The sequence below is a fragment of the Vespa velutina genome, chromosome 10 (genome assembly GCF_912470025.1).
Source record: "Vespa velutina chromosome 10, iVesVel2.1, whole genome shotgun sequence".
NCBI classification, from domain to species: domain Eukaryota; kingdom Metazoa; phylum Arthropoda; class Insecta; order Hymenoptera; family Vespidae; genus Vespa; species Vespa velutina.
In genome coordinates this window covers 289,601-317,051 of record NC_062197.1, presented here as the reverse complement: position 1 = coordinate 317,051, position 27,451 = coordinate 289,601, and the positions used below count along the sequence as shown (strand labels likewise).

The 27,451-nt window shown below is 37.7% G+C and overlaps 3 protein-coding genes across 9 annotated transcripts; 1 reads left to right on the top strand and 2 right to left on the bottom strand.

The window, feature by feature from the left end:
* Positions 1–1,220: 1,220 nt before the first annotated feature.
* LOC124952667 (gamma-aminobutyric acid type B receptor subunit 2-like) lies at positions 1,221–19,112 on the bottom strand. 6 transcript variants are annotated; one of them, XM_047502875.1, is made up of 12 exons: positions 18,488–19,108; positions 8,757–8,862; positions 8,456–8,678; positions 7,853–8,368; positions 6,860–7,778; positions 6,661–6,774; positions 6,140–6,535; positions 5,682–6,028; positions 5,036–5,551; positions 4,836–4,948; positions 4,529–4,739; positions 1,221–4,447 (listed from the first exon to the last, which is right to left on the bottom strand). In XM_047502875.1, exons 2-12 carry the CDS (start codon positions 8,845–8,847, stop codon positions 3,862–3,864), a joined length of 4,032 nt encoding a protein of 1,343 aa, XP_047358831.1. In that variant the 5' UTR covers positions 8,848–8,862; positions 18,488–19,108; the 3' UTR covers positions 1,221–3,861. The 6 variants fall into 6 exon arrangements, with proteins under 6 accessions (XP_047358831.1, XP_047358834.1, XP_047358833.1 ...); XM_047502878.1 differs by having other exon boundaries at positions 8,456–8,501; XM_047502877.1 differs by lacking the exon at positions 18,488–19,108 and adding an exon at positions 9,143–9,161.
* LOC124952668 (structural maintenance of chromosomes protein 5) lies at positions 16,905–27,451 on the top strand. Its single transcript, XM_047502880.1, has 15 exons — positions 16,905–17,233; positions 22,587–22,725; positions 22,837–23,164; positions 23,255–23,593; positions 23,680–23,808; positions 23,896–24,106; positions 24,206–24,337; positions 24,466–24,990; positions 25,143–25,272; positions 25,354–25,600; positions 25,681–26,088; positions 26,285–26,512; positions 26,581–26,760; positions 26,820–26,915; positions 26,987–27,451. The coding sequence occupies exons 2-15, from the start codon at positions 22,667–22,669 to the stop codon at positions 27,116–27,118; spliced, it is 3,144 nt and encodes a 1,047-aa protein (XP_047358836.1). The 5' UTR covers positions 16,905–17,233; positions 22,587–22,666; the 3' UTR covers positions 27,119–27,451.
* Positions 19,903–21,823, bottom strand: LOC124952673. Of its 2 annotated transcripts, XM_047502893.1 has the most exons (4): positions 20,887–21,823; positions 20,659–20,769; positions 20,504–20,590; positions 19,903–20,418 (listed from the first exon to the last, which is right to left on the bottom strand). In XM_047502893.1, the coding sequence occupies exons 1-4, from the start codon at positions 21,688–21,690 to the stop codon at positions 20,320–20,322; spliced, it is 1,101 nt and encodes a 366-aa protein (XP_047358849.1). In that variant the 5' UTR covers positions 21,691–21,823; the 3' UTR covers positions 19,903–20,319. The 2 variants fall into 2 exon arrangements, with proteins under 2 accessions (XP_047358849.1, XP_047358848.1); XM_047502892.1 differs by having other exon boundaries at positions 20,659–21,823.

Sequence of the window (27,451 nt, the reverse complement as noted above, 5' to 3'; positions counted from 1 at the left end):
ATACATCGATCGAAGGATTTGGTCCTCGGTAAATAACGACGATCGAAAGAGGCACGATAAAAAAAAAAAGGGTTCTCGGAGGAGCCTCTTGTGCAATTTCAACGACTCTTTTTCTTCTTCTTCTTCTTCTTCTTCTTCTCTTCCTCCTCCCTTCACGTGCATGCGACATAACTTTCGAGAAACGACTTCTGGCCGGGTCTACGGTGGACAATCAGATAAGCTCGAACGCCCGCACGATCTTACGTAACTGTACGCGCGTTACGTCGTATAAACGAAACTCGCGACACACCGGGAGTTAAGCGCGCTCGCTACGAGCACAAAGCGAGAGCTTCGTTTCTCGATGAGAAAGAAAGGAAAGAGAGAAATAAGAAAGAGATCGTTTCTCGATGCCATTAGTAGGTACTACTCTTGGAGAGATCGCTCCGAGAGATCCTCCACGAGAAGTGTCTCCTTCCCTTTATTTCTACCTTCTTATATATGTATATATATATATATATTTTTTTTTTTTTCTCTCTTCCCTTTTCGTCGCTACTTTTCTTTCCTTTCACGAGAAACCGTGTCTTCTCAATCGTAGATAAGAGACGGGTCTCGTTAGAATATTTTATTTAAATCTATATCAACGCTCGATACCTCCTCTTCCGCAAAAGCGAGTACCTATTTTTATAGGTAATAACGCAACGTGCATACAATGTTCGATATCAATTTTTGGAGTACCGTTCGACTTAAAAGCTACCAAGAAAAATAAAGAAATTGTGAAAGAGAGAACGAAACGTCGTGGCCAAGTTAAGACGGTGATATCGTAAGATCTTGAAAGCTTCGGAATTCGGATGAACCCGCATCGTTCCTACGTGGCGCCGTGCATATATTTTACGAGTTTCCTCCTTTTCTCTCATCCTCGGTGATGTCCTCAACCTCGTGCCTAAGAATTAATCACCGAATATAGAACAGGAAGAGATTTTTTCAAATGGCTTTTCTCATTAAATTCATCTCCATTCGTTAGGTAAAGGATTAAACATTTCAATGATATCATTATAGGACTACTATCACGAGCTTAATTGACGAAAATTGATGAATGAAAAAATCCTCACGGCCGATAAAGTACCAACGGATAGTAGAGCAGGCAGCTTAATTACCGTCGATCGACATTACAGAGAGTTCTTCTCGAGCGCGCCAAATTGAAATTTTATAGGGACGAAGGGAAAGAGGGCACAGAAATAATATGCGATATCAAATGTTTTATAAATTGAACATTCTTTTCTTATAATTCGAGAACGAATAATAAACGTTATCAGGCACGCTTCGTATGTACAAAATAATAATATACAGAATGTGCGTGGATAATTGCGTCCTAAACTCCGGTTGTTCACGCACATGATGTAAAAATAAATAATGATGTATCGTTTGCGAGAGTAAAATCAAAAATCTCGAAAAATAGATCTTCAATCGTTTTCTCGTAAAGCTAACAGATAGGAAGAAAATTTGTTGGTCGATACGATATCAACGCATTAACGCTATTCGTTATAATCAAATAAACGGTTCAAGTCTACGTTTGCGATACGCAAAGATCCAGAAGGATCGAGCATATTAACGAAGACGGGTGCAATATCATTCACGGTGTTGGAATTCTTTGTCATTTATTTTAATATACTGCTTTTCCTCCAATAAGAAGACTAGGAATGCTCTGCAGTAAAAATACGAATATTACGCGTTTAAATATTTAAAAGCTAGAGACTGGAATTGAATTAGAAATATGAAATGACATCTCTTACGTCTTTCGCGAAATCAATTTTTCAATTTTTTGCGCTAGATAAAAATATCTTTGATCCGTTTTATTAATATAATTATTTCGTTAAAGACGAAGAGAAATCAGAATGTCAAATATTTCTCTAAATTCCAGCTGTGCGAATTCTGTCGAGAAAATCATTACGCGTGTCAATATAATGACCATTTGTAATTATTAACTTTTCAAGCTCTTCGCCGTTTGCCCCTTAACGTTATCCTAAGTTGACATAATAGAATCGTTCATCGAGCTTTCTTTATCCATTAAAACGAAGAGACAACTAAATTTCTATATCTTTTCAAAAAGCTTCTCTTTGTAGATTAATAAATAGTTTTACGATATCGTACAAATTTAACGATTAAGCGAATGTTAAATTAATGATATTCAGCGAGGATAAAATGGCAACGTAATCGATCGATCGATCGAGGTCGAGCACAGTCGGCTTGATAAGACGAGTGATCATAGTGAAAGATAACATTTACAATTACGTATTACAAACTAAGTTACATGTGGATAAAAATTTATAATAATTGCAACGAAAGATATTGTTACGAGCTTAGATAAAACGTGTTTTTAAGAAATGTCATGACTCTTGCCATTTGCTCTTTCAATATATAAGATTTTATCAAATGCTATGTACCATAATGCTACGAAGTTTCGTTTCTCTCTTTTTTTTTCCTTTTTCGTTTCTTCTTTTTCTTTTTTTTCTTTTTTCTCCTTTTTATCAATTTTTAATATCTTTCTCAGTATTATGCTGTCAAGTCATAGTGATAAAAATGTTCTAGAAAGTGTTTCAAGTTTTGAAAGTAATATCCCTCTTGATATTCGAAAGATATTTTATCTATATATAAGTGTTATAAAAATAAATAAAATGAGAACGGTTTATTAATCTATGCGTGTGCATGTAAAATAACAGCTTTCTTCTTCTTTTTTTTTTTTTCTTTTTTTCTTCTTTTTTTCTCTCTTTTCTTTCTTTCTTTTTGTTTTTTTTTCTTTTTTTTTTTTCTTTTCTTTTCTTTTAATCCAAAAGTCTTACGGAATATTATACTATTCGGGCTCTATTTAAAACGAGCCATCTCTCTTTTCGTGCTATTATAAAAATGAATAAATATAGACGTCTATATAAAGTGAGAAAAAGTGAGGAAACACGATGACTCTGTAAAATTAATCTCTTTGCGATAAGATATAATTCTATAATTTGAGAAAGGAAGAAAATGCAAATTTGTTTCTTTTTCTCTTAGAGTAAGTCGCTATAAAAAATTACTTACGCAGATATTAATATTGTCGTTGGTGAAATAGTGTCTCTTTATATCGATAACATCAGATCGTAATAAACATGGCTTAATTTTACTATGTATGTATCAGTCTCAAAAGTAGATCGAGCGGAAGTCAATCGATGTACAATTTAGGATCAGATTGGCCAGTACTTTCTTACTACAAAATGTCTCGACCGTCGACGTTTTTAAAGCGTGCGTCTTCTTATTGCTAACGAAAGCTATACGCAATCCATTTAAGTATCCTATTATATCTTTCGACCGACTAATGCGACGGAATATCGTCTAGAGATCTATTTTAAATCTCTCACTTCGTTTTATTTATACCCAAAAAAATCTTCAACGAGCTTTAAGACATCGTCGAGCGTTTAACCTTCTGGTCGCACCCTCATATTTTTAGGAAAGCGGCGCAATTATTGATCGCACATCTAGTACATAGATCGTACATTAAAAAAGGAAGAATATTTTGGTATACATTGTTTTGGAATAGCCGTAGCTAGTAAAACTGGCCAAGAATTTTGGCAACGATTCAAAGCTTGATCATCAATTGGCTCTACCATAAACTCTCTCGGTAGAACAAATGTAACACGAAATTGTTATTCTTTGGCTCTTAAAAAGTTCTAACAAAAGATAATATACCTCGATAACTAGTAACCGTCGATTTAAATTCTAAGCTCTATTCTGCCTCTTTATAAATCGTCCACACACGTTATACACACTTGCAGCCCTTTTACTATTTGTGTGGCCACAAAAACTGATCGATTAAACTCATACATTATCTGACAAAACTTTTGACTAGTGGCCACATCAGAGAACGGAGACTTCCTCGGTGTCCTTGTTACTCCTTGGCATCATGGACACCATTTCTTCCGTTTGTACGTTTCCCGCATTGCCATTCCTACTAAGTTGCCTCGTCGAGGTCACCATTCCTGGCAAAAGATTGACATACTTGTGTACAATATCTTTCTGTTGCTTGTTGGAATTCTGGCGAGAAGCAACGGGTCCCCCCTTTATCGTTCTTTCGAGACCTAACAAAGGAATTGTACCATCTTGACTGGAAACTCTTCTGTCCGAAGAGAACTCCAGATTTTGATTGTCATCGTGGGAATTTATTTCGAGTAGAGGCGGACTGGTCGACGTAATCGACGACGTTGGATCGGACGATTGCGTAGACGACTGTTGTTGCTGCGACCAGGGCAAAGAGAATTTTCTCACGCTATCAGTAGTCAGATGCATCTCCATTTGCCCGGTGTGTTCAAGCTGTACACTAGCAAGAGGTACGTCGAGGCAAGGAGATAAAATTCGAGGATTCGTCGCCAAAAACTCGACGATCTCCGGTGCCGATGGTCTCTCATGTTGATTTACGGACCAGCAAGAGTACATCAAGTTTTCTCTATAGATAAGAAACAACGTTAATATCATTAATAAAATTTCGCTGTCATCCCTTCTACGATTCGTTATTTTCGATACTTACAGCGGTGACTTGACACCTTTAGGAACTACGAGACAATTGCCGGCCTTAACGTGAGCTAAAACCTCGTTATTGCTCATCCCTTGGAAAGGGAAGCTCCCAAATGTAATAATCTCGTAGAGCAAAACGCCATACGACCATACGTCGGAGGCAGCGCTAAATATTCCCAAACCAAGGGACTCTGGTGCCATCCATCGTACAGGCAGCATACCTGCTTGGCATAAGAAACATAATTTATGATTGAACAAAAATTCGAAATATATTTCAGATATAAGACGCGGCTTAAACGATTCGTTTGATGGTAAAATACCTTTTCTATTAAATCTATAATAATCGTTCTCGTACATCGGCCTGGTCATACCAAAGTCGCCGAGTTTAACGACTCGTTGTGCGTTTATCAGACAATTGCGAGAAGCAACATCTCTGAGGAAAAGAAATTCATCGATTAATCGCGATCGAAATGTATTATCCGACGAACGCGAGATTCCCTTCGATAAGTCAAAGATTTACCTATGAACATATTTTAATTGCGCTAAATAACTCAGAGCTCTTGCAACGTCCAAAGCCATAGCTGTTAATTTTTTATTCGATATCTCGTCCGAATCCTCGTAGCTTTGATCGTTTACCAAATGTCTTCTCGCGAGTAGATACGTTTTCAAATCACCGTACAGCATGAATTCCATAACCGTGAGAACAGGTTCGGACTTTAAGCAAACGCCAAGCAGCTTGATAATATTTTTATGCTCGAATCTTTTCATAACTTCAAATTCGCTCAAGAAGTCTGATTTTTCGTCGGTCGAACTTCCAACCTTCAATGTCTTCACCGCGACAGCCAGCCAACCCTTTTCAGGGAAGAAAGTTTCGCCACCGTATACTGTACCGAAAGCACCCTCGCCGATCTTTCTATTGATCACAACTCTATTTCGCGGTATGTCCCATTTGTCTAGGCTCGAGGTATCCAATTTGGAAAAGTCAAGTCCCAAAGACTTCATATATTTCTCGTGAAGCCGAACTTTCTCGTCGTACCTGGTCGAACAGAAAAAGAAAAAAAAAGAAAGAAAGAAAGAAAGAAAAAAGAAAGAAACGAAAAAGAAGGAAAGGAAGGAACATTTGTAAATGTGAAAAAAAAAGAAAGATCGTTGCGAGCTTTACGTACTTTCTCTTGACAAAAATAAAACCAATGATGAGCAATATTCCAAGGAGACCGAAGCCGATGATATTGACGATCACGATGGCCGCTTCGCAGGAAACTTCTAAAAGTTCAGCGAGTCCGCTGAAAACGCATTTAGGAGGAGGCTCGGAGCCATCGTCGGGCATAGTTTTCGACAGCCATACGAACGCGGAGATGTTCAAATCCAATCTACCGCCTATCACTTCCCTTCCCGTCTCTGATATGTTTGGATGAAAATTTCCAATGATGCGCGTTTCGTTATCAATATTTTGGACAACATTGATGATGGAGTATCTCGATGGTCCGCCAATGAACTTGATTCGGCCGGAAACCTATAAAAAAGAAGATGGAATAAAAGAGAGTCTCGTCGTCTCTATAGATACGTATAGCGTATCTATAGAGTTCGATGAATTATTCTAACGTACTAGGAAGGCATTACGAACCCCGTTAAAATCGGTAGCACCGATAATGTTGGTCAAACGATTGACGGTCTCCTCGCTATGAAGTCGAAATACGTAGCTTTGATTTTCTTTGATTAGAGCATCCATCGCGTAGGCATAGGTCCACATGGCGTCATAGGCATATCCAGCGTAATTGGACGGCGTCTGATTTCGCATTTTACACAAGGACTCGTAACGATCGCGCCATTGCCGTACCGTTATACCTTCCTGCATGATGTCATCGTCCGATGCAAAGTACGCATGCGACAGACCAAGATGCCCATTTATTGCTTTTGTCATCTCAATCGTACTGCAAGGAACCTGCTCGCCTTGTGCGTTATATTGATCGGTATCGTACCACTGCGGTCGAAGCCATAAAGGCAAGAACCAAACGTATCCCTAGAAGGAACGAAACGAAGGAACAAAAGGAAAGTGAATGTTTCTTTTTTGTTTGTTTTTCTTTTTTCAAAAAAAGAATCCGAAAGATCTAGCCCCACGGATTTGAAGCGATGGAGAAGCCTTACTTGGACAGCCGTCATTTCCAGTTTATACGCTTCGCACATGACTTGCCGTGCTACTTGATCGTACACATCGGCGATAATTATCCTCGCCCGTTTCTGCTTCAAATCTTGAAGGCTCTAAAACAATAGATAAGGCAATTTAACAAAATCGCGTTTTAAACGATTAACGAATGACGTTCGCAAACGCAAAGCCATTACGCACCTTCGTTATCACGTCAGGATCCCATTCTCTCGGAAACTTAGCATTCGCCACGAACGTAATGCCATTATCGCGCAGCATATCCTGCATATACGATATATATTCCGTATACTTTTGTCCATCCTCGGTCAACGACGCGACTCGGCGCCAACCCAATCGCTGAAGAAGATACAGATACACGTGTTTGTATTGTCTGTTTTCGCCGATCGTCCTAAAGAAGTAAGGATATCTAATTCGATCTTTGAAGCTGGATCCTTCGGCGCTGTAACTGATGATCACGGTATTGTAATGCCTCGACACGCCGACAAGGGGTTCGACGGTTTCGGAGCAAGCAGGTCCAAGAACGCCGACGAGCTTCACGTAATAATTATGGACGATGTAATCGATGAAAGATTTCATTACCATGTCGGATTTGCACTGGCCATCGCTCGCCAATAGCGCCAAATTGTAGTCCCTCAAAAGACTATTGTTAAAGTTTATCGCCTCTCTCGCCATGTTGGCAGCGATCACGATAGATTTGGCAGTGTAGGACGTGCCGGTCATTGGGAATATTCCACCGACGTAAAGAGTGTTTTTATCGTCATTGTTCGGCATCCACTTGGACATCGCATAATTTAAATTGTCCGTAAGCCAACCACAGCCGATCTTCGCCTCATCAAAGCTCTTCGAATGCACGTTGTACCGATCGATCAAATTTTCATACATCGCCGACGTGAACTTGACGCGATTTATGCTCTCGAAGGCAAACTTTGCCGCCGACTCCAATCCCGTCCAGACGACTTTGGTCAGCCTGTTAGATTCGTAGGCACAACCGAGCTGCGAGTTGTTCGTACCGCAACGTGGAAAATTGATGCTCACGAAATCTCTCTCGTTGGGTATCACGGTACTCGGTGTCCAATGAACGATGACCAACGATCTTTGCCTAATGGCGAGTAAAAGAAAAAATTGCTCGTTACTGATATCCCTATATGGGAATATAAATGGAATTCAAAATACCTGATGCTCGAAGTGGAATTTGTCGACGCGTTAGTGTATTCCTCGATCAGACTTTTCGTAAGCTCTCTCAAATGTGATCCGACCCAAGCTACTTTGACGTAAAGATTTAAACTATCGATATCCTCTTTGACGAAGGACGTTACGTCGGGATGACCGGCCAGGAGTAGAGCGCAAGGTTGGGCCTGTTTGTCGGAAGTTTGGCATTGCCGAGGAACGTACATACCGTGCTGACAAAAGGACGTCTCGCAGTAATAACTATTCGTAATCGGATTGATCGTAAAATCTTTGATCCGAAGTAGATTCGATTCGGAAACGTCGAAGCGAGCTGCTCTTTCCTGTTTGGCAAATGACACCCAGCTATCCTCGATGTTGTACAATTTCTCCGGTACGAACCAGGCAAAATGTCCCGGCGGCGCGACCGCTCCACATTCTTTCACGTCGTATTTGTTCAACAGCGGTATCGTATCCTCCTGCGGCGGTATCCATACCTCCATATTTACCATTGTATCGGGAAACCTTTTTTAAGAAGAATAAAACAAATACACCTTGCTTCTTTCTTCTTTCCTCGAATCCAAAACGAAATCCCCCTGCGAATCTACTTACTTTCTGACCCCGAATACCAAAGTGTCGGATAATCTTTCGTAAATATCTGTTAAGTAAAAATCGTCATCATTCTCAACTATCTCTACGTCCATATAGCCTAATACCTCCTCCAAAAAGATCTTGGTAACGTGAGTGACTAATCTCTGAGTGATCTTTCGCGAAACTTCGAATCGTAACCCAATGGTTTTACCATTGAAGACGACCAATCGTTTTGGATTAACTTCTGCGAAAAGGATATCGAAGTGAAAACTCGAAATTGTTTCTATCATATATAGATCATTCATCGTCAGACCATGCGTACCTTCTAGCTTCGTAAGGCAACGATCGGATTCGATGATCTCGAAACAGACCAGAATTAGCAGTAGGCCAAAAATTCTCCATGATCTTGGCATCTTGACGTATGTTTCCTGAAACACATTTTTTTTCTTTTCTTTTCTTTTTTTTTTCTTTTTTTTTTTTTTCTTTTTCTTTCTTTCCTTTTATCAAATATAACCATTTCACAATCGTGACGTTTAAGTACTTGTTAAATTAAATAATTGACGTAGTTAAAACGCGCGCGCTTTCGCGTTTCTACGTAACGATAAACGACAAACTTGTAGTAGTTTGCGAAAGGGAAACATTGGTTATTTATAATCGCGGAGATAATGCAAGTAACTATTTTCGCGATATGACAAAAACGAGACGTACCTACGATACGTATACGCGCACGTTTCTCGATACCGTTACTCCTGGTGCGGCGTGCGTGCGTGCGTGCGTGCGTGCGTGCGTGCATGCGTACGCACGCCTATGTGCCTCGATATACTGCAAAACAGAATTGAGCTCTGGGAACGAGCTTAATTGACCGAACGTCTGGGAGTAACTTTATGCGCGTAGATAGCCGAGTTATCAGGCCATTTAACGATGCAATAGCAAATGAAAATGAATATCGACAACACTAGACTAGTTTTTACGCATGAAACATCTTTGATGACGTTTAATCATGGCAATTCCCAACTCTATATACCTCGAAGAAGATATAAATTGAGTTTAGATAAATTATGCGTAAATCGATTTAAAACCAATAGTCACCCTGATTTTTAACAATTTATTTCTCGTTAAGCAATGCTCTACCAAGGACTCTCAACCATAGCCGCGAACTGTTAACGCGATGCAACTCGAATGGCATAAAATTTACGATTCCATCGCGATGAATTTCAATGTGACGAACATATATATATATATATATATATATATATACATATCGACATATAAGTCGGGGTCAAAAAGGGAGGGTTGGTCGTGGAAGCAGACACCGAGACTTTCTGGCGCCTGCTTTGCGGCGTCTCGCTGAAACGTATTCGAATGAACGTTTTCTCGTAACGAGCAAATGTGTTTTCATGAAAACAAAATACCATTTCGAAATAAGTATTTACAATAGCGTGAGAAAAAAATATTGTTATTTATACGAAAGCTATCGATCGTCGATAAAAATTCTTCGAATTTGACGCTTAACGTAATTCCCTCAATTTGCAGAATGAATGTATCTATTACATATATCTATTACATATGAAACAAACAACGTAGCAACGACGTCGATATATCTTGAAGAATAAAATGAATTAAGGAATATCATGTCGATCGAGATAAAAGATTAAATTGGATCGAACGCGAAGGCACTTATAGCAACAAAGTAAAAACCTTCTAGACGATACTACGTACGACGCGATAACGCTCTCCTTTCGATAAACAGAGTTTTTTTCAACAGGACCTCTGCCGTTTAGACAGGTGTGATACCAGATCGACGTGCTATAGGATTGGTCGAACGACCGTTAGTAACCATCGTTGCTGAGAACAACGACAACGAGGACGAGGAAAAGACGATGAAAGAGCTACACAACGACTAGAAGCAACATGAGAAACGCAACGATCGTCCCTATGCTATTCTGGGACGGTCGACGGCATTGCGACGGTGCCTTGACTTCTGACCGTTTCTCGTCGTCGTGGTCGTCGTCGTAGTCTCAAATAGTACGATTTGCTGCCACCGTCAAACACTTTTCCTCCTTAACAGAGAAAAAGGAGCCTAGAAAAAGGAGCTTATCAAGCTTAAGTCAACAATATCGTCAAGACCCGCTATTATAATAGGTACTATACGTGCGAAAGTTTCTTACATTTACGTATTATCAAGAATTAAATGGTTCATGCGGAACGATACCAAAATTGATGTTACTTTTAAAAAATCTGAAAGCATTCTAATTTCCAAGAGAGAATATACAAAATAACATTGATACGAGCGCAAGGTCGAGGGTTAACGCGACCGTTGAAGCGTACACTATTCGTGCGTCAATGAGAACGTACAAGGTTACACTACGAGAAAACACAGTTTGCCTAGTTCTCGTCTCGCTCGATCGTGATAAAGCCCTCTGTCCTCTCTCTCTCTCTCTCTCTCTCTCTCTCTCTCTCTCTCTCTCTCTCCTACTCGTTACGTCGTTCGTCTTTATTTTCTATTTTATGTTCTTTCGATCTCCAATCCTTCTTCACGAAAACAACTCGCAATGTAGTCAGCAAAGTACATCAGCAAAGACTTTTGAAAATAGAGGCGATCTTGGAATATCATAGAAACTTTATGATCTCTTTTATATACGTATATTAAGTAATATATCATAGCTGGTAGGCGATTACGAGTGATATTTTCATTCTCGTTGCGTCATGTAGAGACTATTACGAAGTAAATAACAACGAATAGCAGGGTATCGTCCGAGGGTCTATCCGACACGTTCGTTTAAAGTGGGCGACAGGAATGACGTTGGAAAGTAAATAGAGATAAAGAGAAACTAGGGATCGAGCAAATATAATATGATCGAAAATATTAAACGATTGCAATTTAGTCGTTTTGTCAAGGCGTTTAAGTGACCCAACCTACGACCTCCCTTATCACGAATGAATAAAACATTATGGAGTACGAAGCACGTCGACGAATAAATGAATTGAACTCTTACCGATGCACTTTGAACTCTTGGCCCTCCTTCTTCCTTCTCCTCTATCCGCCGCGAGCACATAGGTATAAAATGGCGCCTACATTGAACGCTTTAAATAATAATTCGCACGCTTCATAACGCGTACAACGCGTATATTATCGATGAATGACGAAAGAACGAATTAAAAATGAGAGAGCCATCGTGTTTCCTATTTATATTTATTCATTCATTCATTTATTTATTTTCCAAAGGAGAAAAAACAAATAAATGGGTATTCTTTTATAATAAATATTTGACATTATCGTCAAAGTATCGCTTTTCTTATTCGGAGAAATATTATTACGCTTTTAGAGTCATCCACGTCGAGTGGCCCGTCGAAGAAAAATCCATGATAGCATGTTTTTACGACGAGAACGAACGAGACGAATGGTAAGAGAAGGCCGTAAAAATAAAATAAGCAATAATATACGTATTATGTATGTATGTATCTATGCGCATGTATATTGTATTAGCATCATAATTCGCGGAAACGATTAAGCATTGCGCATACTCATTATTTTTCATAAAAAGATGACATCTTTTATAAGCTTTCGAGCTTTCATTTGTCGCGAACGAACGATCATTCTAAAATTTTCTTCTCACCGATAAAATCAACGATAAGTTTCTCAAGTACAATGACGCCCAGCAGCGAGAATAGTTTACGCACGGTGGCTTCCCGGTCGTCTTATTATTTTCGAGACGCGTATCGAGCTATCATCGTCAAGGCCGACTTGAAAGTGTTTGCTCTTGACACAAGCTATAATACTGGCTATCGCGAATATACCGTTTTCGAGCAGTAAGCTCTTTGAAAACATTCAATTTAATAAGCGAACTTTAACCGATCCTTACCCTTCTTAATCGAATATCGTTTGATCTATGTCATAATGGATATGTGAAAATATATATCGTGTAATTAAACAAATTTATCGATACGAGAATGCAAACAATTATAAAATATGTTATTATAAAATGTCGACTTCGATATTGATTGACGTCACGATGACACTAGCAGTTTATCACATCGAGATCGCGTCTATTCCGATCAACCGTGATAAACAACAATTATCGTGGTAAAGATAAGCGCTGACGAGAATCATGGTTGGACGAGCATTTATATTTGGATTCCTTTCGTATTTCGAGTTCTTCGACGATGGGATGCGATTAGCGTCCAACTGCAATATCATCGATAGAGATTAGTCACCACACAGCGTGTAACGATTTTATGGCAAACTCTTCGTTATTGTCTTCATCGACAGTTTATCGTTGCCTTTTATATAATCGACGAAGATTAAAACTCCATATACTGTAGAATTCAATCGAAAAAGAGAAAACAACGAACGAACAAACGAACGAGATGCTTTGTAGTTCTAAGAACCGTGATCGGTCCTACAGATTTATGAACGTACTCGATCTACTTTTACGGTCATTGTAATCCTATATCCTACTTTCGTTCTTCCACGTTGAATGAAAAAATGTGTAATTTATAACGTACGCTGACGTAAATTGGTAACGTTATTTACGCGCGCCTGAGAAATGCGATGCTCGAAACGGACATTATTTAAAAAAAGACTAACACACGTAATACATTGTATCGGGCATGACGGTCAAGTATTTTTCTCGTCATTCACGTAAAATATTACTGTGCAAACTTGGCGCATTGTAAGATGTCGTAAAAAGTGTTTGTTCTTGCGACTCGCTGAAACATATTGACCACACAACCTTCCGAGTCGTTAAAAAGACGACGAGGACGACGACGACGACGTAACGCGCACACTATAACACAAGATTCATTGGGCCGTCTTTGAATGTCGAGACTAGATAAAACCTTCGACTGAAGGTCAAGGTATATCGATTCAATCCGATCGTAAGAAAGAATACGTCGGTATGAATTTTTTTTTAACGAGCTATGAGACAAGAAAATCTCATCGTGAAAAGGCCATAGATAACGACGATGGAACGTAATGTATATCTTGAATGGACACGCGCGTTCTCCCGTCGGGCTCCGGTCCTATCAAGAAACTGCTATTTACATCGATTTCATTAGTAACGCGTTCCCTCTCTCTCTCTCTCTCTCTCTTTCTCTCAATCGAGATAAACAAAGGGCTAAACGACAGCAGGAATATTATCCTACGACGAGAGAGTATCCGGATCTTCTCTGAAAAGGAAACTTGTATCAAACGCAAACATCCGAAACAAGTATAAAATAAAACGAGTATGGAGCCGTGTCAAGGACAAGCTCGGTCAATCGGCAAGAAGGAAGTATAGTAGTGGCAATAGTAGTGGTGGGTGGAAGGCATCGACCTCGCAACAATTCATCTCGTTCGCTCGTATAATTCAGTCATCGCCGAGGAATGCATCGCATTCAAAACACGAAGAACGAGAAGATCTCTCGAAACACAAGCACGCACACATCGTCGGCGTATTTGTTTTCTCTCTTTATTTTCCGCGTGCTCTTAAGAAATATAGAAATTTCGTCGAATAAATATTTTACAAGATTCGCACGATGTTTCTTTGTCGCAAAGCAAAAAATAATCGCACGAGGAAATTTGTTTTTAACAAAACACTATCTGACGCATCGAATACACGCTATAATAAGTATAGCGAAAACGCAGAGAGAGAGAGAGAGAGAGAGAGAGAAAGAAATAAGGATCGAACGTGCCTCGAACCCGTTTCTCTTTTCATCGATTCTTTTTTCTTTCGATATTATCGCAAAGTATTATATCAGCTAGCTCAAAGCCAAAGGAAATACATAAATCAGATCGATCTCCGTAGAGCCGAACGCCTACCTTCCTTCTCGAGACGAGTAACTTTACTTTGTCGTTACAACGAGCGAGCAAATCGCGAACGTCGACGTGTAGTACCGGCTCTTGACTTTTTATCTTTTTTAACAACGTCATCCTCCGGCTGCGATCCGCCTTCTTCATCATAGTGATTCATCGTAAAAGCAGCGCCGTTGTTTTTCTCTCATTCTTGGTCGAAGTTACAGGTGCGGTAGTAAAAGATAAAAAAAACAGCATGGTAATAAAAAGAAAGCGATCGAAAAAACACGTAGTACGTAAGTACGTTGGCTCGACTTTAAACAAAGGAGAAAAAATATGGGTAAATAATACGTGTATTCCCCGTTATCGCGTGACCGTTCGTTCGTTCGTTCGTTCGTTCGTTCGTTCGTTCTCCCTCTCTGTCTCTTTCGACTCGACATCTGACATTTTTCACTACGAACGAAAGAAGGGAAGATACGTTTTTGCGCGATAAAAACTATATTCGAGGCCAATCGACAAAGCGGCCGAACGCGCGCAAATCAATGACATAATGCTCATGTCTACCTAATCTATCCTATCTAACGCTATATTTTCCTAAAGATTTCAACAACGATTTCAACGTTAGCGACGCGCCTTGCATCACATCTCGCATCCCTCCTCGCGTTCTTAGGGATTAATTCGAGTAAACGAGCGACGCAATATCTTTTCTAAATTACGACGAAGACGCGCAATAATGTGAAATTACGTTCGAAGATTGAACGAGAAGAAAATACCACTGAATCGTACTATATTCGACTGGCATACCATAAGTATATGCTATACGCATATATATATATATATATATATATATATATATATATATATGTATATATATATATGTTTATATCGCACGTATGATAAATCGGTGCAGCATACCGTTGGCGGGCCAACGCGTCATTTATTTAGAGTACAAAAATAAGAATAAAAGAAATAAGAGAGAGAAAGAATAAGAGAGAAGGAGAGTTTACACTTTCGTCGACGGTACTGGCTACATAAACAACCGATTGCCACAATCAGCGTTTCTTATTCCTCTTTCAATTTTTCTACGTCAACGATTGTGTCGTTGGCTCGACGCTGTTGATGGAACGCCGTCGTCATCGAGTCCTCCTTCTCGTACAGCATGACGATGTGAAGACAAATTTTGCGAAAAAGACGTAATAAGGTATCTCTTTCTACGAGAGGATCTTCACGTCACACGTCTCTCTCCACTATCTACGTGCTTTCGTCATCGTCACGCGTACGTTAATACTATACGTATACGACATATGTAAGCAAATACGTATACGCTTCTTTTACGTTAGTCCGTTACGTTAATGGTAATCGATCATAGCGAACGTAATGAACTCGAATTTATTTCAAAATAGTCCTTTTCTATTCGCGACCGTCGAACGCTCATTTCAATTTCAAATTTAACAGCAATAGGATAAAGACGATTCGGTAAAAATATGGTTTATCGAAGAAACACGAGCAACGACTTTATTTCTTCGCAAAAGCAAAAATATTTCATTCGTTATCGCGAATCACGGATGATTAAAGAGATATAGAAGAAAAACGAAGGACGACGTTGTCGAAAAGAAACGTGTGTTATTTACTATGCGCGTTGACAAATATAGAATACCGTGAGATAATGCATAAAAATTTTATTCACCTTCGGTCGCGTGATTTCACGCGGATAACGCATACACGCGAGCGAATAAACTAACTAAATAATATTATGAAAAACGAACGTTTAGAAAGTCATCCTCTCTCTCTCTCTCTCTCTCTCTCTCTCTTCGTAAGCTAACAGGAAGCGACGGTACTAATTCAAGTTCGAGAGCGTCACGCATATACATAAAATCATATATATACATATACATATATATATATATATATAAGAGAAAGAGGGAAAGAGTGAGAAAAAGAAAGAAAGAGAAATGGCGAAGCGACGACTTTGAAAAGAACGCGTTCCTATCCACCCACGTTAGCTATCAGAAGCAAGTTTATACGACGCTCTATTCCAAAGGTCCGTTATACGCGCGTGCCATGGTCACTTGGCTTCCATCTCAACTTCCTCTTCTCTTTCTTCTCTGTTCGAAAGTAAAGCTTTGCGCGTGCTCTATTGTACGATGAAACTCGGGGAGTTTGATTCGTTTCGATTAGCTTATCCGAACGTGGCGTAGCCATGACAGAAAACTAATAGCGCACCAACCTTTTGGCCAAAAGACTCGACCGTCGAAATATCTTTGGCTACTTCTCTCTTTCTCTGTATAAAGTCTAGGTCATCGAACGAGCTTACTCACGATACGATTCGTGTACTTTACCGAGATAGATAGAGGGCCAAATTAACGAGAACGTAGCTCGTGCAATGCGACGAGTAAAATCGTCTAGAACGAAAAGAGTATTTTTACTTTCAATTTTGATGCGCGCGTTAACAGGGACACGTACGTTAATCGCGATAATCTTATCTCGAAGTCATTAAATATAACACATCAGTAATAAAATAAGAAAAAGAGTGAGAAAGAGAAGAAAAGAAACGGAATTTTGTCGGTACGCGGGCAAAACAAGCAAAACAAATTTGTTTGTTCCAATGAAAGAGATACGCGCACGGAAAATACGTGTACGTAGGTGCCCTCCTCCTATATATGAGAGCGATGTGAGTCACTCGATAGCATTTTACAGCCATCCCAGATCCGATTTAATCCTCACGCGATATCTCAACAACAACGGTGACGATCGACGTAAAACATCTATGTATGTATGCTTATGTACGTGGCATCGTACGACGAGACCTCGAGAAAAACAAGTGGTACTTCTCTCTCTCTCTCTCTCTCTCTCCTTCTCTCTCGATACTTGTGAATGGACCATTGGCCTTTCGAGGTCAAGCGAGTCTATGAGACCCGACGCTATCGGAAAACGTACGATGCGATGCTCCATGATGTTTCGTAAGGAAATGTACAATTTTGAAGTGTTGTGTCTTCCGTCGTCGTCGATGTCGATGAAGCTCTAACGTAAGCACTAATGTATGAAAATAATACTTACGACTAAAGAGATTTGCGTACAAATTACACGCAGGCAATACTAATGCCAAGCCGAGCCAGCGATTTACGAGCGAACGACCCTTCTACTTCCTACCGACCCTCGTATCGTTATCGTCCACGCAACATCTTCATCGCATCGTTCGACTTTTTTTATATGACCTTTCAACGCATATAATCATACTTTATCAAGCTGAATAACTTGTTCAAATCTATCCAACTACTATTCTCGAAGGAGTGGCTGAATATTTTTCTGTTCCGTTGCAATATCATCGCTTTCTTTCACTTTCTAATTCAATGAGTGAAGAAACAATTAATGCTCGAGCTATTTCAACAAATTGTTATTTTGTCTTAGAGACATTCAAGCGTGACGTTTACAGTAACAATACAAATATGATTACTTTCTGGTTATTTCATTCTTTTTGCGGAAATAGCCGAGCGGAAAACAATATGACGCGAAATAGCGATGGACGTCACTTTTGAGAGGAATTCCGAGTATCGAAATTCTATTTTCGAAATAGCCCGTGATTTTGCGTACCCGTCCAATATACGAGACGACGTTTATCGAGAGAGAGAGAGAGAGAGAGAGAGAGAGAGAGAAATAGCGCGCGCGTGTGTTCCGTAATTGTGTTCGTATATAAGTAGCTATCGCTTTATCTGGAAACGTAAGTTTACGCTCGATTTGATCCTATTACGTTCTCTTCGTCATGCATCGGAATGATTCTTGCGATGACGATCGCAACGATTTCTCAATTTTTTTCTTCAATTTTTTTCTTCAAACATATTCACCGCTAAGTTAATCATCGAGCAATCAAAACAAACGACGTGCAATAAATATATTATTACTATCGTCTTTTGTCTTGGCATTAATTGTAAGATGTATTTATTGGGATGGAATAGAAGAGGAAAAAAAAAATACTTAAACGAAGAAACGGAATTGAGAAGTGTGGTTTATGCAAGGCATTAGGTGAATCGCGTTATAGTCCTTGAAGATAATCGAAACTTTCGTCTAGACGTACACGAAAGGAACTCGTAACGTATCTAAGCCACGAGCGTCCTTACGTTACTCTCAGTCACGAAATCGTGCCAATGCTTTAAAAGAGACGAAGAAAGCGCCGTGGGAATGAAAGACGGAGGTGATCGACGTATGGTTCAAACTCGATTTCAACTAGACTTTATTCGAAGCGTCGAATTGACGGAAAAGCTAAAAGTACTCGTAATACATACTCGACGATATCCAGCTGTTTGTGGTTATTCATTCAACGATGCTCGGTTTCTGCCCGATGTCATCAAAAATCCGACGGAATCTTTTCGCATATTTCGTTCGTCCATTAGAGCAGACCAATTATATATTTAGTTCGAAAAGTTATTTGTCGCGATAACAATGTTCCTCGCTTTGACGCACTCCGCACTCGATAAAAGTAACTGGCATCTCATTGCCGCGTCCTCGCTGTGTCCTCCTTCGAGCAACAATATTATGGGTCAATGCGTTCTCTGATCGAACGATCGGTAATCCTTAATGTTATCGTCGATCGATCTTCTTCTTTTCCCAATTCTCTTTCATAATTCGTCGTAAAGAACGCACCCAAGAGAAGAAAAGAAATCGTGCAAAGGCGCGAAAAAAAATTGTATCTCACTCCACGACGAAACGAATCGCGCGACTGCCTGCGCTATACTGACACTGGGTACGCTTCATAATAAAAGCTGGCGCCTCCTCGATCTTAGGAACACTCGCGCGCAGTCGCGTGATCGCCTACGCCACGGCGGATCTCGCGGTCTTCTCCTTATCGCCCAAATTAGAAAGAACCGCATGATTTTTCGGCGAGAGCACCAACGACCCGCGATGCTCTTTCATAGAGATCGAGCAAAAGAATTCTTTATTTCGATACGTAAATCTAGTCGAATAGTATTTCGAGTATGACGTTCTTCAATCGAGATATCAAAATCTTATCGTCGACCATTGCTCGTCGGGTCTTCCAATGCGATTAAAATATAATACAGCAAGGAAGTCGTTCTATTTTATTCTAATAACTAACGAATATTCGTATTAGAGATAAGGAAAAGTGAGAATCGTCCCGGCGATCGCGACGGTCATGTAATTCTTTATTGTGATAATGAACCAACGATAAGTCTCTCCGCGATGATTATAATAAGAGAGAGAGAGAGAGAGAGAGACGGATCGAAGAATTGCGTCGTTAGTTATGAATGAACAAAACGCGTTCTTCTGCTTCTCTATCTCCTTTCCTGAGTTCTACCGACTTGCGATATCAAGGGCATTTTTATTTTGTTAACAGGATATGCGCGTATACGTATGTGCATATGTATGTTTATCGTTTCCATCCTAAATTTGAAGTGCGATTAAATCTGTACTGCAACATTATCGCGGTTATAATAATTGAGTTATAGCCGATAGGTCGAGAAAGAAAAAATTATCGTTATCGCTTTTCCCGTTGAAAGAAAACAAATGAGAAAGGTGTGAGTCTTTTTGGATTCCGTGGCTCACGGAAGCACGGGTTAAAAAAATGGAACGACGAGCTTCGAGTGTTGACGAGACCCGTTTATCCGGGTCAAAGAAAAATGTGTAGATTGTTAAAAACACGTTTACCTTGTGCGAGGAGAGCGTAACGGATGTATCATTTGACAAGAATGTCGCGGCCCAAGTTCAAAAAGAACTTTGTCGCTTGTAATCTATTTTAATCATTATATCACATATAAATATTATTACTTTTTCTATTTAAGTCACATAAGTAAGTACACGTACAGAAACAGACAAACTATTATATATTATCGTATACTCCGAACCCAGGGACGAAGTTCGGATCGCTTATATTTACGTAATATGTATTTCTTAATCTGACGCATCAATTAGCAGCATCTATTATTACACATTCTCAGTATTCAAAATAAAATTCCTTTTGTGTTACCCAGAAACTTGCCAGGGCGCCTTCAGTTATTCCGTGAAAGGAATCAATAAGGAATCACACATGCGTAAAAAGAACAAAATCTTATTGTTAAAATCTCTTATCGTTAACGATTTTTCTTCCTTCGATTTTTCCTCGTTAAAACATAACGTTGGTCGCGTTGTTGGACTTGCATGAGCGCAAGGAAATCAAAAATTGTATTAGAATCAACAGATACGTTGTAATGCTTCCTACGATCTACGAAAAGAACGAAAAAGAAGGATTATTGATGTCAATTTTGAAGGTAAACGATTATGAAACTAATAAATGTAATTGTTTAAACCGTTGTTAAGAGAGACGCGTCCATGGTGAGTCCCTTGGAGGTGAACGTGTTATCACGATGCAATACTTGCAAGGAAAATAATTGCAACTGCAACATCAAAGAAAGCGTCGAGTAGCTTCTCGAATTAACTTTTCGCGGAGGACGTTACGCCTTACCTCGTTTTTAATATCCTTGTCTTTAGTATTGATAACTACCTCATGGATCCTAATTCCAACCTCGGCAGCCTGATTTTTAGCGGTTTCGCATGTCCACGCTATTAGACCTAACTTGATGGAATAATATGTTATCGACGTTATAAAGTACTCATACCAGATTTGATTTTCCAAATTTACTTCTTTCTTATTGATCGTTTGCAATATGTAAAAGTATAGACTGAAAGTTACTTCCGCGAAGGTCATCAAAGACGTGATAATAATTTGTGAGCCAAAAGTTGAGTTCAATTGTTGAAGAACGTCACTGACTTCTTGATGTCTCCTTTTAATGGCCTTCAATTCCATTAAAAGTAAAGGATTCTTTTTTTCATGATAGACCCTTCTCAAGAGATGAGGCTCGCCAGTCACGACAACGTGCTGAAGATTTTCCAAATTTTTGTTAATTCTCTTAAAGCATTCATTAATTATGCAAGTACAATTCATATAAAGCATATCCATTATGAAAACTGTCAATGTCACGTATAATAAGGAACACTTGGTAAATGTTAGGGCCAAAGATCGGTTCAACACGTTCGGCATTTGTCCAACCAAAAAGAAGAAACCGATTATATCTTTCGCGTGAATATATTTCGAGAGCTTATTGAAGGTTTCGGAGGGTAATTTTGAGGCTACTAGATATAATTGTTGAAGGAATAACAACCTATGGCGTAAGTTATAGTACGCGGTTACAACTACCGCGGTACCAAGGATGAAATAAAAATTGACTTGTAAAATTCCCGGTACGCTGTCGTACTTCACTACGCTGGACACATCGGTTTGATATAGAACAACGAAAACGTGAACGACGTATAGACCTGTTACGAGCGTAGAATATAGGTAGCCAAATTTTGACATGCTCATGCTCGTTGGAGTGGCTTTATAGGGAAATACACCTAGTATACAAGAAATGACGAAGCATGGTCGCATCAAGGAACAATAATCTTTAGCGCGGAAAATGAAATACTTTTTACGATGAACGGGTACTTCGAATTTCATGTTTCACGATTAAAGGCGCCAATGATATTGACGGGAGGAAATAACGACAAGGAATCAACCAACAGTCGCTTCTTTTCTTTTCAACTGCATGAAAAGGTCTTTGTTCCAGACCTTTATGTGTCGGTAGATCATTTGTTAGCAATGAAGTAACCATAGCGATGATGTTTTTGGATCGATCGCTTATCACCCTTGGGATAAAATACATTAACTAATGATGTTTTGGTAGTGGTAGTTAAACGAATATTTCCACATGCTTGTCTCTATTACATAATAGTCTATGTGTGTATTAACTGATATGTTTGTTTTCTTTTTTTTTTTTTTTTTTTTTTTCTTTTTCTGTCTTTTAATTAATTACTCCTACCGAGAGCTATTAGATAACTAAAGAATCTCTCAAGTCGTTATATTTAACGAATTACTTATGTTACTTATGTTACTTTATAATAGAAAATCACAGAATGCGTAGGAATTGTAGAAATTGTCGCGAACGCGGAAATTCAAATGTGCGCGGGCACGCAAGCGTTCAGTACCGACCCGACCTAACCTTAATGGAGGTAACGCGCATGGCAAAAGAAATTTTAAAGTGACTCGAAACGTTGTTGAAGTATTTTCTATTTCTCATATTTCAAATATTACATCGAGAATAAGTTATTAAACGTTGTCGTTCGTCGTTCGAACGTTTGCCTATTTTCCACAACAAATGTTTTTTAATGAATCTTATTCGATGAAAATTTTAATTCATGGTTATGTTCGTTCCTAACTGTTATATCAATTAATTATTATTTGATAAATTTATTATTAACGCATTGGTTGATACAATGTACGATTTAAGTTTAATTTTCAATGCGATTTCAATGCGAAGAAAGGAAAATGATGTAAATACCTCGGACATTTCATAGATCAACTTTGATAATCGATCGCAATAAGAATAAACTTTTCCCGTTCAAATTTATAAACGTGACGACTTTTAAAAAATACGATGGAAGATAACGGGATCGAAAAGGGAATAATAACGCAAATTTATCTTGAAAATTTTGTGTAAGTATTTCCAAAGGAATATTGAAACTTTAATTTTCATATTGTATCAAATGATTACATTACTTTTAATTTATTATTTTCTTCTGTTTCTTTTCTACTTTTTATTTGAAGAACTTATAACAAGGTTGTTGTCAAGCCCGGAAGAAATCTGAATTTAATCATTGGCCCGAATGGCACTGGCAAATCAACAATCGTATGTGCAATAGTACTTGGTTTAGGAGGTAAACCTAACATTATTGGTAGAGCATTACACGTGAAAGATTATGTAAAGAATGGTTGCAACGATGCAAAAATTGAAATTACATTGAAGGAGAACCATACCAAATCTGTTACCATTACAAGATTATTTGATAATAAGGGCAAATCATGTTGGTTGATAAATGGACAATCTGCTACTTCTGCAGCTGTACAAGAATTAACAAATAGTTTCAATATTCAGGTATCTCATTTGGGATTCAACGTAACAATATATCTTTATGATATATTATTAAAATTTTTCTTTTTTGTTTTTTTTTGCTCGTCCCTGCAGGTAGACAATCTGTGTCAGTTTCTTCCGCAAGACAAAGTTCATGATTTTTCAAAAATGAATGCCCAAGAATTGTTGGAAAGCACGGAAAGATCAGTTGGTGATCCAATATTATTAAAGTATCATATAAAGTTGAAAGAGTATCGTATTCAACATAAGGATTTAGAAACACAATTGGCAAGTAAACAACGTTTGTTAGAAACTAGAACGCAAAAATATGAACATTTGAAGGGAATTGTCAGTACTATCAAGGAGAAAAAAGCAATAAAGAATAAAATTTTGACATTGAAGCAAAAAAAGGCTTGGATGGAATATGATCAAAAGAGAAAGCAATTGGTCGAAGTAATTCTACCAAATTCAATATTAAATCCGATTATTGTGTATTTTTCCAAATCTTTCATTAAAATATTTTTATTTCGCATGAATAGATAAAGAAGAAGAGAGACGTAGCGGAAAATAAAGTAAAATCTGTACAAGCAAAACTTATGCCGATAAATGAGATGATACGGAAAATACAATCGGACATTAACATGCAGCAAAACATAGTAAATGACCATGTAAGTATATTACTTCTGATATATCATAATTTATAGAAATGTTTACAGGATAGGAAGCTCAATGTCATTAATATCCTGTACTTTTAGAATTCAAACAGAGTCATTGGGACGACATCTAAAGCCAAAGAAGTAATGAGAAAAATTCTTGAGATTGAAAGTGAGATTAAAGAAATTGAAAACGAATGTTCACGTAGAATACAAGCGGAACAAAATCGCGATCAGGATATAAATCTTGCGCAGCAGCAAAAAAATAAACTGGATAATGATTTAAGTCTAATGATCAAGGATATCGGTTCGGGTATGTAATTTATGCATAAACATTTGTCTGTCATATATATGCATTTCAATTCTATGTGATTTAACGTGTGTGTGTGTGTGTACCCTTAAACTTATATAGAGGAGACGTTAGAAATAAAACAGAAAGAGATTTTGTCTCTCTTGGAAAAGCAAAAACATATTAATAGTAAATTGTCAGATCAGATAATCATTTGCAAGCAGGAACACGAACGAGTTGAACGAGAGATCAGAGGTACTTTTCATTATTACTTGAATCGAAGACTTATCTAAAATTTGTATTTGCCTCTATGATTTGCTATTATGTCAAAAATTGATCAAACTCTTTTGTGATGTTATATTAAAAATTTAATTCTATTTTAGCTGTAAAAGAAGAACAGAAATCCATTAATATTGAAGCTAAGCGATTGGAGCTTTTAAGGCAAAGAAGTCTTGATACGTACAAAGGTGTATTGTGGTTGCGTGAAAATAAAGATAAATTTCGGGAAAAAATATATGAGCCCATGTTAACGTTGATTAATGTTAAAGATATTGCATATTCTAAATATTTGGAAAGGATAATTCCTCATAGAGATTTAATAGCCTTTGTTTGCGAAAATAAAGAGGATATGAACTTATTGACAAAGTGTTTGAGGGATCAGCAGAAATTACAAGTGAACGTGGTACATTCTGATCCTAACAAAAAAGTGTACATGGAACCGAATATACCATTAAAAAATATTAGAAGATTCGGCTTTGAGTATTATCTAGGTTCGCTCTTTGACGCGCCATCTGCTATAATGAAGTATTTAATACCATCATATAATTTGAATAATATACCGGTTGGATCGCGTGCTGTCGAAGAAAATGTGGATAATATACCGCACAGTTTATCTTGTTACTTTAGCGGTGGGTATTACGTATTAACGATCCGAATGTTCAGATCTATCGTTATTTTTTTTCTTTTTCTTTTTCTTTTTCTTATTTTTTTCCATCTTCAATAATAATTACACGTCATTTGTCGCACTTCTCATACTATTATGTATTATTTACATTTGTAGAAAATCATATATATTCTGTGAATATGTCCAAGTATACCGGTCAAAGATCTATTAAAAAGATACAAGTAGTTGGAAATGGGATATTATCAATAGTATTGGATAACAATAAATTGGAACAAATGGAAAAGAGGTATACTCTGATAATACTCTGATATATGAATTTTTTATAAACTCATTTATACTGATCATGAAAGTTAATACATTTCTTTAGGTTGAATCTTCTTGAGGGAAAAAGGGAAGAAGTTCTGCGTAATATAAAAGAATTCGAAGAAAAGATGTGTAAAGAGAATAAGCAATTAGATATATATCGTGAAACTAGAACAAAGTACCAACATAATCTGCAGCAAATGCAAGCGTTGAGAAACAGAATATCTATAGCTGATAAAAAGATTAAAATTTTAGAAAATGAACGAACGAGTAGAGAAGAAATTATTGCTATGCATAATGAAAAAATTCAGGTTTTTACAGTTCATTTAAAAATGCGTAGTGTTAATGCGACATTTGGACTCATTAGTTTTATTCACCTTTATTTTTGCAGACCATTGTACATAATCAGTTGGATAAATACAGAGAATATAATTCATTATTGAAGGATTGTTTGAAATATGTAACGATTAACGAACAAGCCAAGTTAAAATTATATTTGTACAAACAGCTTTTAATAACTAGAGAGAATGAAAATCAAGAATTGAAAGAGAAATTATCCGAGGCAGAGAAAACGTTTAAAGAGATTGAACTCGATTACAAACCGTTAAAGCAAGAAGCGATCAAAGCATACAACGAAGCTAAGGATCTTACCAACGGTCTTAGCCCGCAAGATGAGGAATTCAAACCTATAAATCAAACATTTGCTAAACTACCACTTACGATTGAAGAAATAGATAAAGAAATAGCCGTAGCGCAAACCAAGGTGTTTTGTATGAAACAAAATGTTGATGCCGAAAATGTAAAGTATCAGAAACAAAGTCGTCTGATTATTGTTATTATTTTACATGTATATAATATATACATATATATATATATATATATATATATATATATATATATACATATGTATGTATGTATGTATGTATGTATGTATGTATGTATATTTTATAAGATGTGTTTCTCATATCGCTTCTTATCGTACGACATATTACTAGATATACCGAGAATACGAGGAGATAAAAACAGACATGCATAGTTTAAAAGAATCCATAGAAAGGGAAAAATTACAATTGGAATCCATTACGCAAGACACCGTTAAATTACGAGAAAAATGGTTATCGCCTTTGGAGAGATTAATCGAACAAATAAATGTGAATTTTAGTTCACATTTTTCAAATATGAAATGTGCTGGCGAAGTTACACTTTGTCATGGAGATAATATCGTTAGTATCATATAATTCCCATTGGACAATTATCCTAGAATTTTGAATTTTGAAGATTATATTTTCAGATGGACTTTGATAAGTACGGTTTGAAAATTCGAGTCAAATTCCGAGATACAGACGAGCTACAGGAATTGACGAGGCACCATCAAAGTGGTGGAGAAAGGTCATTAACAACTGCAATCTATATGATTTCTCTTCAAGAATTATCTAGAGTGCCCTTTCGCTGTGTCGATGAAATTAATCAGGTATTTTTCAAATCAAATCTACGAATTTATTTGATATGTTACGTTGATTATATTTTCAGGGAATGGATGCAATTAACGAAAGGAGAGTTTTCGAACTGCTGGTTAAAATAACAGGAAAGCCAGGTAGTTCTCAATATTTTTTATTGACGCCAAAAGTGAGTATCCAGTAATTCGTAACATTGTAGATTGAAAATTAGTTTTATATTAATATTATTCCTTTTTATAGTTATTGCCTAATCTCTCGTATTGTCAAACTGTAACTGTACATTGTGTGTTTAATGGTCCATTTATGATACCACATTCGGAATTGGATGTAGAGGAGTACTACAGGAATATCGCAAATCGTAGACGTGATTAAGCTTATTTTTCATAAACTCTAACGTACTACAAATAATACGTAGTATATAATGTGATTGCAAAAAGGTATACATGTATAATTTTCTCTAATTTTCAATCAAAGAAGAAAATGAATGAGAAAAAAACTGAGGATAGTCATAGGCATATGTTGTTCCAATATACAAATTTGTAAAGCCATTCTCACTTTCTTCCCTTCTTCCTCTTTTTCTTTTGTGCTTCTGGCCAGGGGAATCCTCGACATTTTAAAACATCCATGATATTGTGACACGTATAATAAGCATTCTCCATGGCTTCTTCATTGAATATATCCATAGTAAATTTCATTCTTCCACCA